Source organism: Marmota monax, unplaced genomic scaffold (assembly GCF_021218885.2).
Source record: "Marmota monax isolate L192 unplaced genomic scaffold, Marmota_monax_Labrador192_F-V1.1 WCK01_AAM20220418_F8-fsc00038, whole genome shotgun sequence".
Classification (NCBI taxonomy): domain Eukaryota; kingdom Metazoa; phylum Chordata; class Mammalia; order Rodentia; family Sciuridae; genus Marmota; species Marmota monax.
In genome coordinates this window covers 13987098-14001047 of record NW_026692498.1, presented here as the reverse complement: position 1 = coordinate 14001047, position 13950 = coordinate 13987098, and the positions used below count along the sequence as shown (strand labels likewise).

The window sequence follows — 13950 nt, the reverse complement described above, 5'->3', positions numbered from 1 at the left end:
TCTAGACACTGTCTCTAGATATAGTTTTTGAGGATTAATTCTATCAGGTCGCCTGGGGTACCCATTAACAATGTAGCTTCCTGCTCCCCATAAGAGATGCACTGTTCCCAAACCCATCGTGTGGGACACTGATATTCACATGGTAGACAAATTCCCTGGGTAGCTCTTATGCATACTGAGGTTTCAGAACCAGAGCCCTGGTGCAGAATGTGGTCATCATCAAGTGTGTTCTGTTTCTCTGAAGGAAGTCTGCTCACAGCTCACTCGCACCTGCCTCCGTCACATGCCATCTTGTGACGCCCCACTTGCACCATCCTCTGCTTCTGCCACATGTCAATGTTCAGTCACCAGTTTCAGCTGGTCCCGGTGATAGAGAGCAAAAGTGCATGCTACTGAGACATAGGAGGGCTCCAAGGACAAAGCAGGAAGGAGGCAAGACTAGAAATGAGCCTCATCAGACCCTGCTGAGGCATGGCAAGACACAGGAGGGGGCTTTGGGAGTTTGAAATGAAAGAGAAATCTTCAAAGGTATTAGAGCCCTTGTTAGGAAGTCACAAAATCACCTTCCCCTGGAGAGTCACCTCAGGAACCAATTAGAGGTACCATGCTGGGGCGGTGAATATAAGAAGTGCCACCAGCAGGGGTGAGGGCTGGAGAGGAAGCAGGGGGAGAAAGGCTGGTCTCCTAGCCCTGCTGACTTGGGGTGGGTCTGCAAAACCTCCCAGGAAATGCTAGTGTCAGAGATGTATTGCTTTGTCAAGGGTGAGAGGAGAGATTCCAAGAAGTGAGAACAGGGGATAGAGGTACTAGAAATGACCCCATGTCTATCAGGTTCCTGTGACTGTGGACACAGGCTGCACCGTTGCTTACTGAAAGGGAACACAGGCAAGGTAATTAAGCCCAGGGAGGAAATGTGACTTGCCCAGGGTTTCACACTTGATGTGGATGAACCACAACCCAAGTGTCCTCTGGATTCCCAGGTTACAAGCAGAGGAAACAGCAAACAGAGGATGAAGACACCAGCAAAGTGGAATTTGGGTAAGGACAGTTCAAGCCCAGCTGATGGCCTGCAGGGCCAACTTCTTGTCTTTGTTATTATCCTTTTCGGGTGAGCTCAGCATTGGCCTGACTGCTGGTGCCCAAGCTATTCAAACATGACCAAGGTGCTCCTGACAGCCTTGTGCTAGAACTCCATCAAGGACCCCCAAATCTATCAACCCAGACTCCTGTCCAATAGCACTCCGACAACACCAGACTGCAAAAGCATTTCTGCTTCCTCCTGATTTCAAATTTGTATGCTGTTTATTATCAAGTTTCTTCCTTTATTAGAGTCTTTGAGAATAACTGAAAAATGCTTCTGGAGCTTTTTTAGGTGCCTAAAGGAGCTTATGTTTGCTGTTGTTTCCAGGGTTAATGCTAGTGTGTGTATATATTTATATAAAGCCTCAGTAAACCAGCCAGCTCTAATGAGGATAACAGCTGTTTGTTAAACATTCATGTTTGTAAACTGAGAATAGATTTATTCCTGTAAGCAGAGCCCATTGCTGATTGCTAATGAATGTTTTTTTGTTGTTGTTTTTTTTTTGGTTTGTGCTCTTTTGTTCATAGAATATTAATTTTCCTTCCTTAAAGTTTTCACTTAAAATTGTAAATAGCCCACATATATCCATAGAATGCTTTTCACTTTTCAATGTGCATTTACATCTGTTTTAATTTATGCATTAGCTCCTAAGCAGGGCAGATACTACGATCACCTTTTGGCAGAGGAAGAAATTGAGGTCGAGAGAGGTTAAGTGCCTTGGTAACATCAAACAGCTAATTGGAAAGCGAGTTGCAAATACAAGATCTGACTTGTAACCTAGAGAATCACTTGCTTTCCATTCCCACTATAATAGAACCATTCATCACTTGTTACATTACCACGAATTCTCAACTTGCTCATGTCACCCTGAGATGGCAAAGTGTGTTGAAGTCAAATGACGACATGTCAGACACTCAATTTAAGCTTTATTCCTTGAAATGACTTGAACTTCTCTGGAGGGGTCCCCTCCTCTGGCTCCTGGTGAAGCGCTACGTGGATGGCTGAGGTGAATCACACTTTGGTGACTGAGTTCTTCCTCGTTGCCTTCACTGAGCACCCCGAGTGGGGGCTTCCCCTCTGCCTGGTGTTTTTGAGTTTCTATCTCACCACTCTGCTGGGGAACGCTGGGATGATCCTCCTGATCCGCAAAGATCGCCGACTCCACACTCCCATGTACTTCTTCCTCAGCCACCTTGCCTTTGTGGACATCTGCTACTCCTCTGTCATCGTCCCTCAGATGCTGGCCGTGCTGTGGGAACACGGCCTGGCCATCTCCCAAGCTCACTGTGCCACTCAGTTCTTCCTCTTCACCTTCTTTGCTTCTATTGACTGCTACCTCCTGGCCATCATGGCCTATGACCGCTATGTGGCCATGTGCCAACCGCTGCTCTACGTCACCATCATGACCGAGAAGACCCGCGTGGGCTTGGTAGCCGGGGCTTATGTGGCCGGTTTTGCCAGTGGCTTCATTCGAACAGTGACGGCCTTCACTCTCTCCTTCTGCGGGAACAGTGAGATTGACTTCATTTTCTGTGACCTCCCTCCTCTGCTAAAACTCAGTTGTGGGGACAGCTACACCCAGGAAGTGGTGATTGTCGTGTTCGCCATTTTCGTGATGCCTGCCTGCATCCTGGTCATCTTGGTGTCCTACCTGTTTATCATCGTGGCCGTCATGAGGATGCGCTCCGCTGGAGGCCGGGCCAAGACCTTCTCCACCTGCACCTCCCACCTCACTGCTGTCGCTCTCTTCTTTGGAACCCTCATCTTCATGTATCTGAGAGATAATTCAGGCCAGTCCTCGGAGGGCGACAGGGTGGTGTCTGTGCTCTACACAGTGGTGACTCCAATGTTGAACCCCCTCATCTATAGTCTGAGGAATAAGGAGGTCAAGGAGGCAGTTATGAAATTCTTGAGCAGATCAAAGGTTTCCAGAAGGCCCTAGCCAGACCCCTGTGAAATATGTCATTTCCCAGTTTCTCCATCCTTCCCGTCATTTCTCAAATGTCACCTTCTCAGGAAGGCTTTCCTGCACTATTCTAGTAAAAAATCGCACCTAATTACACTCTTATTATTCTATGTAATGTTTGTCATAAATGGACATACTAGATGTTTTATATGTTTGATATTGTCTGATACTCACAACTGGAAAGTAATTGACATGAGACAAACATGTTTTCATACTCAGGGCTTAGCAAAGAATGGAGCACATAAAAAGCCCTCAATAAATATTTGTTGAATGAATGAAGCTTCAGTGTCTACCTTCAAATTTCATCTTCTTCAGTCCTTAGTTTCTTATCTGCCCTATGGGTTTACTTACTTAATAAGTCCTTTTTTTTTTTTTGAGCATCTTATGCACGAATGGGTAGGGACCATGTTTGTCTTTATTCACTAATATCTGCTGGCCCCAGTACATTCCCTGACACAGAAGTACATGATGAATTAGGAAAAAATATTTGGAAAAATCATGAAGCTGTCTACAAAGGAAACTTCTGTTTTATTCGAAGGGATTTTCCAAATCCCATTATTTCTTCTCCTTTTGTTTTCCTTCTTTCTCTGTGGCTTGAAATGATAATAATAAAGACTGTAATAATATTAATATATAGCAACTAATGTTTATTCGATATTACCTTCCAGAAATAATAGGAGATTTGCTACAGGAATTACCTTATTTAATTTTAAGATATCCTTATAAGGCACGGTCTCTTATTATTCCTGCAGGTCGACGAAGCACTTAAGCTTAGAGAGGTTGAGCTGTTTTCCCAAGGTCAGCAAGCAAATGGTAGAGTGCCACTTCCACCCAGCCAGAGTCCGAGCTCTTAATTGCCATACCTCCTGTCTCTAGCTGTGATCTACTGCCTGCTCTAAATCACTCAGCCCAGAATTTATTGTTATTGTTCTTTTCTTTTTCCTTTTGTCTGGTGGAGAAAAGGTAAAAGTCCAATCTCTGGAAGTAGAAGGAAGCTGGCATCATTCATTTTATAGCCCAAGTGCTAGTGCTGTGTAATGTGACTGAGTGTGTGTGTGTGTGTGTGTGCTCGCACGTGCACATATAGTTGTGTATGAGAAAGCGAGGTGCGCAGATTAAACAGATGGCAGCTTTCAAACTCTAAAAGGTAAAGATATAGGGGAAAAAAACTGTGCAGGTGGCCACAACATTGGAGTTCACCTGTCAGCTTTCGTGTCTTTGCATCAAACACCTAAAAACTGCTGAATGGGGTGAAAACAATCCAACGTTTGGCCTTTTTTCAAATATCAACTGCTATGTAAGTGTTCCCTCAACACACTGGCTTCCTGTGAGTGTTAGATGTGTTTATGTTGTAGAAAAGTCCTTGAATTTGGCATCATTGTATCCAGTTTATTACTTCTTCGCTGTATGGCTTCAGATTAGTTAGTGCCTTTCAACCTGCTTCTCATCTGTGAAATTCTACTTACAGAGCACTTACCCTGCGTGGGCTTTTCATGTATCATTTATTCTTAAAACCAACTGGGTGCTTGTGGAATAGGAGTGTGCTGATTAGCTCTATAACCATCCATACATGTTACTAAAATGAACGTCCAGGTTTCAGAACACAAAGAGCTGATCTGTGGGGCTTTTTATTTCAGAACTGTCTGGGATAGTCCCTCCTGGTCCCTTGAGCTTTGGAGGTAGACACTTCTACAAGTGGAGAGTTCACTAATAATTTTTAAACTTAACTCTTAAGTTAATGCATCCTAAGCACATGCAAGGCACTATGCTAAAAGCTTTACATGAATCATTGATTTTAGTCCTAGCAACTGTAATGGAAAATAATTATTATTGACTCCACTTAGCAAAAGAAAAAAAAAAAAACCACTAAGACCAGAAAGGTAATGTGACTTAACTGACTGAACTGAAAGTATGTAGCAAGAAAGTGGCAGACGATGAAGGTTCTGCTCTGAGGCCTCTTACTCCAAAGTGTCTCCTCTTAACTGATTCTGCCTGCTCTGCCCTTTCTTTCTCCAAGTTCCCACATTCTTGAGATTTTCTTCAGAGTGGTCCGGGTTTCAGTTGTACACTTGTTCTCAATGTTCTGTCACTGTGGGCTGCAGTGGGGACATTTTTGAGACTGACATAAATGGAAAGTTCATGAAACTTACCTAGGCACCTCCCATGGGACAATGTGGAAGGTCTGGGGGTATTTTCAGAAAGAGCAGGATTGGTTCAGCTGAACTATGCCCACCAAAGCCTTCCCAGAAAGACCTGTTCTGTCAAAGCTTTTTCCAATAAACAGCTAATCAATATGGTGCCACCATGCAGTCACCAACCTTGCCTTCAAATCTTCTTTTTTGGGCTTAAGGAATCATTGAAGGAATTGAGTTTACTTTCCAAATATAATCATTGCTATTTCTTACTATTTAATACCATGTACAAACATGGAATTGAATATTTATGTATATATAATTCATTATTTTTGGTTCTATGGTCATCAACCTAAGATATACTCGAAGGATGTGTCTAAAATCCTTTCTGATTTGCTGACTTAAAAATGTGGCTTTGTTGAGGTTTAATTGGCATGCAACAAATTGTATATTTAAACAATTTACTATTTGATATGTTTAACAAATGAATATGCTCATGAAACTCTCACCATAATCAAGATAAAAAATGTATACATCATTCTTAAAAATTTTATTATGCCCTACTGTACTTCATCCCTTGTGGCCTTTCCTACTACTCTTTCTCCACATCCCAGAAAAACACTCATCTGCTTTTTGTCATAATACATTGATTTGAATTTCTTACAAAATCATGCAAATTTGGTATAAAGGAATAATGTATAGTTTTTTTCAACTACCACGATTATTTCAAGAATCATTGACATTGTTGCATATGTCAATAATTTACTCCTTATTGCTCAGTATTATTACATCATATGATATACCATGTTTGTTTATCTATGTATCTGTTTATGGACTTTTGGGTTGTTTCCGGTTTTTGGCTATTATAAATTGTCAATGGAAAACCTTTGACTGGATATATACTTTCCCCTCAAGTATATACCTAGGGGTAGAACGATTGGGTCATAAAGTAGAATGTGTGTACAACTTTCTAGGAATCTTCTGAAATTGTTTTCCAAAGTAGTTGTATCACTTAACATTTGCATCAGCAATGCTCGCAGTGCATAAGAATTCCACTTACTCCAAATTCTCATGGACACTTGGCATGCCTAGACCTTTCTTAAAAATCATAGTAAGAAAAGATAACATAAAATCTACCCCTTAATCAATTTTAGAAAAAAAAGGGGGGGGGAGGGGAACCAAAAAGTGGGGGAGGATTATTCCATGAAAATAGAAGGGTGATCAGTGGAGCAGAGAAAGGGGGTTAATAGGGGAGAAGGAGGGAATGGGAAAAGCTCCCTCATGGGATCAAGGACCCCACCAGAGAAGACAGTTGAGGCGAATTGCTGGGATAACTCAGGTACCCAAAGCAGCACTCTCTGATGAGGCTTCCGGGCACATTGCAAGCTGTCTCGTTCCTCTATGGTAGTGAGTGCACATTTTCCTTTCATCAACCATCTTTTGGATGGTGGAGTATTGAATTAGAGGTTAAGTGTCTTTTCATACCTGTTGGGCATTTGTGAATCTTCTTTGGAGAAATGTCTGTTGCCCACTTAAAAACATTTGATATAAATATTTAAATGACAAATAAAGATGGTATGCATTCAAGGTGACAGTGGGATGACTTTCACTGAGTTCCCTTTGCACATCTGCCCCAAATCAGTTGTTCATGTGGGGGCCTATTTCTGGACTCTATATACCATTCCAATGATCTCTCTGTTTTTGTACCAATACCACATGTTGAATACTAATGTATCTCAATTTCAATTAGTGCTAGTCCTTAAACTTCACTATTCTCATGGCCATTTCAGGTATTCTATGCCCTTTGAACTTGCATATAATTTTTAAAACCAGTCTTTCAATCTTAAAAAAAAATAAGTTTATTGAAAATTTGATTGGAATTGCAATGTTGAATATAAGTTTGGAGGGGATATAAATTCCTGTTCCTGATCTTAGAGGAAAACTTTCAATTCTTCACCATTCATTTGAGGATTTCTCATCAGGTTAAGGGAGTTCTGTTTGATTTCTAGTTTGTGAGAGTTTTTTTTTTAAATATCAGGAATGGATTTTTGGATTTTTTTTCATGAGATTTTATGCATCCATGAGATACCCTTTTGTTTTTTAAATTTTTGTTTATTAATATGTTGAATACACTGTTTGCTTTTGGAATGTGTATACTTGGTCAATAGTGTACTATTCTCTTTATTATGAGAGAAATAGAAGATATTTTCGATCATTCTTGAGTAGTTAAAAAGGCCACAGATAATATTGCCTAAAGCTGTATGCTAATTTAATTCCATTTATTTATTTTAAAAATTTCTGATTGACACATATTATTGTACACATTTATACAGTGTGATATTTCCATGCATGTATACAATATGTATATCAAATCAAGGTAATTAAAATTTCTATTTCCTTATCACTACTTTGTGTTTTGAGACTGCAAGCTCCCCTCTTCTAGTTATTCATAAAATATATAATAGGTTTATTTTCAATTATAAAAGAGGTTTGTGTTCTGAGTTATTGACAGTCCTTTGTTACAAGGAGAATAGAGCAAATGAAAGGAAGACATGTGAGATGTTTGTATCTCCTTACAAATCTGTTCTGCAGAAGTCAGTGTCATTTTGATTTCATTGCTGAGGTTGAAAGATAGCTAGGGATGATAGCAAATTAGAACGTATTTGTAACAGTGGATCTGAAACAGTTTTTCTCTTCTTGGAAAAATTCATTTGTCTTTCTGGGCATTATGTTATTCTGTTCTTAAAGATCAGAGTCTTCCAGGGCTTTGTCAGAATTTTTCTCTCTAGTCACAGGCGATTTCATTCAGCTGTATGTACCAAGCAGTCCTTCTATAAATACTTGATATAAAATTCCTTGCCATGACATGACCTACAAGACTGCATCTGGATGGGTTCCTAACCACCCCATGGCTGTCTCTACTTCCTTCTCCTCCTCATTCTGCCCTAGGGCTATCTGCTGCCTGTCCCTTGAGAAACAACCCTGTCCCTATGTAGGTTATCTTTTAAATTCACTCTTCCCTTGTCTTGAAAGTGTCTCCAGATCTTCTCTTGGCTCACTCCTTTGTTTTATTCAGTTTTCTGCTCAAATGCCTAGTGGAAGTGTCCCCCAACTCCTAATCCTCCCTACCTAAAAGACACCTTCCACCCTATTTCATTATCTTCCCCAAACCCTGCTTACTTCTTTCTGCCTTGTATTATAGTCATCATTTATTCATTTACAAGCTCACTGTCTCCTGACCTATGAGGTAAGAGTCAAGAAAGCAGAGACACTGCCCCTATTTCCTTCTGACTCCCACAGGTACTCAAAAATTTTGCTTAGTGAGTATTTGCAAGCTTTTTATACATATAGATTTTATAGCTCACTCAATATCCAAATATATAGATTTTTTTTTGGTCTTTATAGGCATCCATCTTACATTTGCATTACAGTTAGATGGCAGAGGTTTCTCTTTTTTATTGATCAAATCACAAATTGGCTATTCTCAGGCATGGCTAGAGCAAAAATAATATACAATTCATTTGACTGTGTTGTGCAAAAATCTTATGCTTCCTTAATGACATGAATTACTGGCCAAACATTGCCTTTGCTTAGCAAGTCTTAAAAATCATGTAAAATTATTTTTAATCTTTCTCTGGTTTGGTAGTGCTTGAGGTCATGCATGGTGAGTCATTTATTCTCTTAGTCCTGTGGTCAGACTCAGAGACTGGTAAACAGAAGGTTCCCAATAGATGTTTGTTGACGATGACAAATTGGGGTCTAAGGATTATGCAAGCATCTAGATACGAATCTCGACTTCTCCTCTGTGAAGATTTGTCAAGGTCCTCTTAAGAGTTTGTGACTCTCTCTTCTTTCCCAGTTATCTTCTATGTTCTAATCCTAATTCTAATTCATGTTCTTGAGCAAGCTCCCAATTTGCATATGAGTCTATTTCTGGCCAAATTAGCTTTCCTGTTACTCACTCCCTGCCTTCCAGTCTCCTGTGGAACTTCAAATCCAAAGACAATAGACAGAACAGGTCATAGGGATAGAGACCAATTTAACCCAAATCTCTTGGGGTAGCCCTCTGTGTTTTGCAAACATGAGTGCCTGATTCCTTCACTAGAGAGGCTGGGTCAGCATGTCCAGGGTGGGTTTTGGGGTGAAAGTAGTAAAACATGGCTGGTAGCATTTCTTTTAACCTCAGAGAAGACTGAACGTTTGAACCTTGGTCAAAGCCTTCTTGCAACTGATCTTTATAATTGATGAGTAATCTATATTTGCTGAGATGCAGTTGCACCAACAAATGAGCATCAGTCACACGCCTCTGAGGGTCTTTTGTGATTAACAGGGTATAATGCCTAAGGAGCTCTAGGCTTAATGTTTTCCAGAACTGTGGTGGCTCATATCACTCAGTGCTCTCTCTTGACCATACATGGAACAACTGGGATATTTAAAAAGCATGCCTAGGAGTCAGGAGATTTCCACTGAACTGCTTTATGTGACTGTCCTGATTATTTTCTTAAAACTCAGTAAAATTGACTCAGGGGGAGTTAAAAAGCCTGAATCCACACCACTGCATCTGGCCAAGGAAAAAAGGCATTGCAAGATCTAAAGATGTGAATTTTGGAAAAAAAATTTCCCCAGTAACTCTGATGCACAAGCAGCCTAGACCAATCACCTTATTTTGTAGATAAGAAAATAGGCTCAAGAAGGTGAACTGGCATGCTTGAAGGTTAATAGCAACTTGGGGACAGAGTCAGGACCATCACTGATAACTTCTGTATACACACTTCCATGGTTTTCTATGGAAATAATTGAAGTCACCTGGAATCACATTTTTCAAAATGTATTCTATGCAACACTAGTTCCACAAACCACCCTGAGATGAATTAGTTTCTGTATTATCAATCAGCTCAGTTTTGAGAAGTGCTGCATACCACTTTACCCTTTAAATTAATATTAGCTGAAAACTCAGAGAAGTTGGCTAGTTCATAACATTTTGCCTTATTTAACTCAGAGTTGCCCCAAATTATTTGAAAGTGGGAATATTCCTTTTTACAACTATTAAACATCTCACTGAATAGAACTTTGGCAAACACACTTTGGGGAAAAACTACCTAGAAAACAGATTGAATAAATGATTAATAACAACTGGCTTCAAAGCTGCAAAAACTAGACTCTAGGCATTACATGTACCAACTAGTGTCTAAGTTATTAAAATTTTACACCAGAGTTTGTAGATTGCAATCAAGATGTGTGTTGTTGTCGGGACAACAATATGTATGTGGGGGTGAAGGATCTTGTTTTCAAGATCAGAACTATGTGGGAAATCACCAACCCTTCAGAGTTTGGAATAGGAGGCAGCTATCTGGAAGTTCATCAAAGTTGAACCATCCCATCTCTGTCACAAACTCTGGGCTCAATCATCCATCTGGCCATGAAGATCAAAGGAATTCAGATGCTCATGGTATCAAAGGAAGTAACCTTTTTTTATTGATGAGCTTCTTCAGAGTTCCTTTCATATCCTTGTTCCTTAGGCTATAGATGAAGGGGTTCATCATGGGTGTCACCACAGTGAACAGGACTGCCCCAATCTTATCTGTGTCCTCAGGGTGAGTGGTCGAAGGGAAAAAGTAAACCCCCATAATGGTCCCATAGAAGAGCGGTACCACGGTCAGGTGAGAGCTGCAGGTGGAGAAGGCTTTCCACTTCCCCTCTGCGGATGAGATTCTCAGGACAGCCCTGACGATGCAGGCGTAGGAAAAGAAGATGAGGGCAAAGGGGAAGCTGATAACTGATAAGCCCACGGTAAATAACACGAGCTCATTGATCATGGTGTCTGTGCAGGACAGTTTGAGCAGAGGGGCCAAGTCACAGAAGAAGTGTGGGAGAGCATTGCTGTCACAGAAGACCAGTAGAGTGAGCAGAAGGGTGTGTGTCAGGGCTACCATATTACTGAGGAACCAGGGGATGACAGTGAGTAAAACACAGAGCCTGGAATGCATGATGGTCATGTAGGTCAGAGGGTGGCAGATAGCCACAAAGCGGTCATAGGCCATGACCCCCAGGAGGAAATTGTCAGTGACGACAAACACGATGGAGAAGTACATCTGTGTGATGCAGCTCTCATAGGAGATGGATTGACTCTTGGTCTGAATATTCATCAGCATTTTGGGGACTGAGGTGGAAGTGGAGGAAATGTCGGCAAAGGATAGGTTGGCCAGGAACAGATACATGGGGGTGTGCAGGTATGAATCCAAGCCAACGGCCAGGATGATGAGTCCATTCCCAAGCACAATGACCAGGTACATACCCAGGAAAAGCACAAAGAGGAGATTCTGCTGCTCAGCTTTGTTGGAGAGTCCCAGGAGGATGAACTCTGATATGGTGGTGTGGTTTCCTTGATGCATATTTCTGTTATCCTGAAGAATGGAACACAAAGTCTTCATACCCCCATAAGAAATAACAAAATGGTACCCCTCAGCCATTTCCGTGAGTGGGGGCACCTCCTCTAAACTGAAGGAGAATGAAGTTCCTCCTACTTAGTAGAAGGGCTACTTAATAAGGAACTATCTCAGCAGTGCAGAGACTTAGGAAATGCCTTAAGAAAAAGACAGCACATGGTAGATAATTCTCAATTAACGTGTTTTAAACTCTAACAGGATTCTGAATGTGATTTTTCCAGGTAGCTCTGAATATTTCTTAAATCTCCCAAACTGAGGACCACAGATGAAGCGCACCCTATATTCCAAAGATGCGAGATACCCTTATAGGAATTACTTAAGAATGAACAAACTCATCCAAAGGCTGTCTCCACTGTCCACTTCATCCTTTCAATCTAAGGAGATAACATTTTGAAAACTGAAGAATTCAGGGAAGGAGAAGCAACTGAACATGAGAATCCTTATAGAGGCACACTAGGGGAGGACTCCAAAAGAACTGTTCTTGGGAAATGAATGCAAGAAGGGATGACCAGAACTCTGTTTCACTGGCACCTTTGTTTAGGTGATCCATGAGAATTTAGAGGATTCATGTGAACCTTCAGACTTGTAGCTCTCCCTTCTAAAAGTGGAAGCTCACTGGATCAGCTTACTATAGCAGGGCAGAGTGAAAAATGGGAGTTAGTAGGAAAACCGTGCATCACCACTCATGGCCAGGCAGGAGTCTGTGAAGTGAATGCTACAGGGGGTCATTGGAACTCAAGCCACTCTGTTGGGATTCCAGCCATGAAACAGTGTGCTGGGTAGAGGTGGCTATAGCAGGAAGACACCGGAGACAGCTCTCTTATGAAAGAGATGAGGGTGAAAAGTTATTGCCCTTCTCAGGGAACTGCATAATGGAGTAGTCTGAAAAGGACACCTTGGAAGAACCCAAAAATGGTCTCAAGAGGAATCATGTCTGACACATGGGAGGCACCAACTGCTGGGTGTGTTATGGTAATAGACTTGGACCATCCCACCTTTTCCTCCCCACTCTCATTTTTCCTCCCTGGCTCAATAAAGCTGAAAAAGAAAAGAAAGGAGGACCCAAACAACCACAATGACAATGACAATGGCAGCCATGTGATGGGGATGTGGGGTTAAAGAACGTGGGAAGAACAGCTGCCTCTGGTTTGTAGATCTCCATGCTGTACATCAGATGTGAGCTGCGGAGAGAGGACCTGGGCTTTGAAGTGGATATAAAATGAAAGGATTAAATTGGGCCAGGCTTGGCTGGGCTTGGCTTTTTAATACCTGGAAGTAGATCTTCAGTGCCAAAGTAAAAGTCATTGTTAAACCATAAGTGACCCAGAAAACTGCCAGGACTCACGTGGTTTCACCAAAGACTGGGAAGGGAGCGTGGATTAGTGACTTACTGGAAAGAATATCAGTGTGAGAACCAAACGGGGGTTGATTGCCATCTTTCTAATCTCCTTATATAGTCACCCTCTCATTTTTCCTCTCTTTCTTCTCTTGTCTCCCAAGTCCCTTGTCTCTCAAAGGTTTTTTTTTTTTTTTTTTTTTTATTCCCATGGAGTGGTCAGGAAACAGTGAATCTCCACCTCTGGGATTCTGGAAAACTGAAGGTCAATGGAGCTTTGAGGTCTCTTTGCTTCTGAGAAGCCTGGCTTACAAATCAAACAGGGAAGGGGAGGTTCCATGACAAAACTAAAATGAGAGAAGGGACCAGCAGGGATCTATGCCTAAGACACAGACTGATCTTAGAGGGTCTTGTGGTTCCAGGTCTTGGGCTGGATTGGGCTTCACTAGAAAGGGGGCTTGTGTGTTTTTGAGTGTTGATCTCTAATCTCTCCTTGCTGTTTCCCCTCTCCCAGCCACCAGCCGTCTTGCACACATTGTTCTGAGTCCTTGAAGTGATCAGCTGGTTAAGTAAGACCAGTTGCTAAATTTTAAAAAGATTCACCTCTGAATGTCGGTAAGATCTCAGGAAGTTACAGGAGTCTGGACTCAGAAGCTTTCTTGTAGCAGATGGGGCCTGGGGGCAGCTGTCATGCACTTCACAGAGCTGCTGAGTTCTTGCTCTGAGCGTCAGCGTTAATGGATTCATAGTGTTGGGCTCACGGGGGACATTGAGCTCCTTCTGAGTCCTTTGGGATAACATCCCTGAAGTGTTTCCCCAGAGACAAATATTCACATCCTGCCCTTGATGAGGTAAATGGGGAATAGACAGGCAGCTCTGCTTTTCCTGTCTGTTTTTGTTCCTATGTGTGATTTCCTACTTGTAATTTGGCTGGATATTGCTCTTCAGAGCAAGCCAATTACTGACTTGTGTGAGTCTCATGTTCCTGG

The 13950-nt window shown here is 41.6% G+C and overlaps 2 protein-coding genes across 2 annotated transcripts; one reads left to right on the top strand and one right to left on the bottom strand.

Moving 5' to 3' along the window:
• Nucleotides 1-1599: 1599 nt before the first annotated feature.
• On the top strand, nucleotides 1600-3279 carry LOC124092998 (olfactory receptor 9Q2). Its single transcript, XM_046445058.2, has one exon. The coding sequence runs from the start codon at nucleotides 2079-2081 to the stop codon at nucleotides 3021-3023; it is 945 nt and encodes a 314-aa protein (XP_046301014.1). The 5' UTR covers nucleotides 1600-2078; the 3' UTR covers nucleotides 3024-3279.
• Nucleotides 3280-10623: 7344 nt separating this feature from the next.
• On the bottom strand, nucleotides 10624-11610 carry LOC124092743 (olfactory receptor 1S2-like). Its single transcript, XM_046444548.1, has one exon. It carries the CDS (start codon nucleotides 11608-11610, stop codon nucleotides 10624-10626), a length of 987 nt encoding a protein of 328 aa, XP_046300504.1.
• Between the last annotated feature and the right edge of the window lie 2340 nt (nucleotides 11611-13950).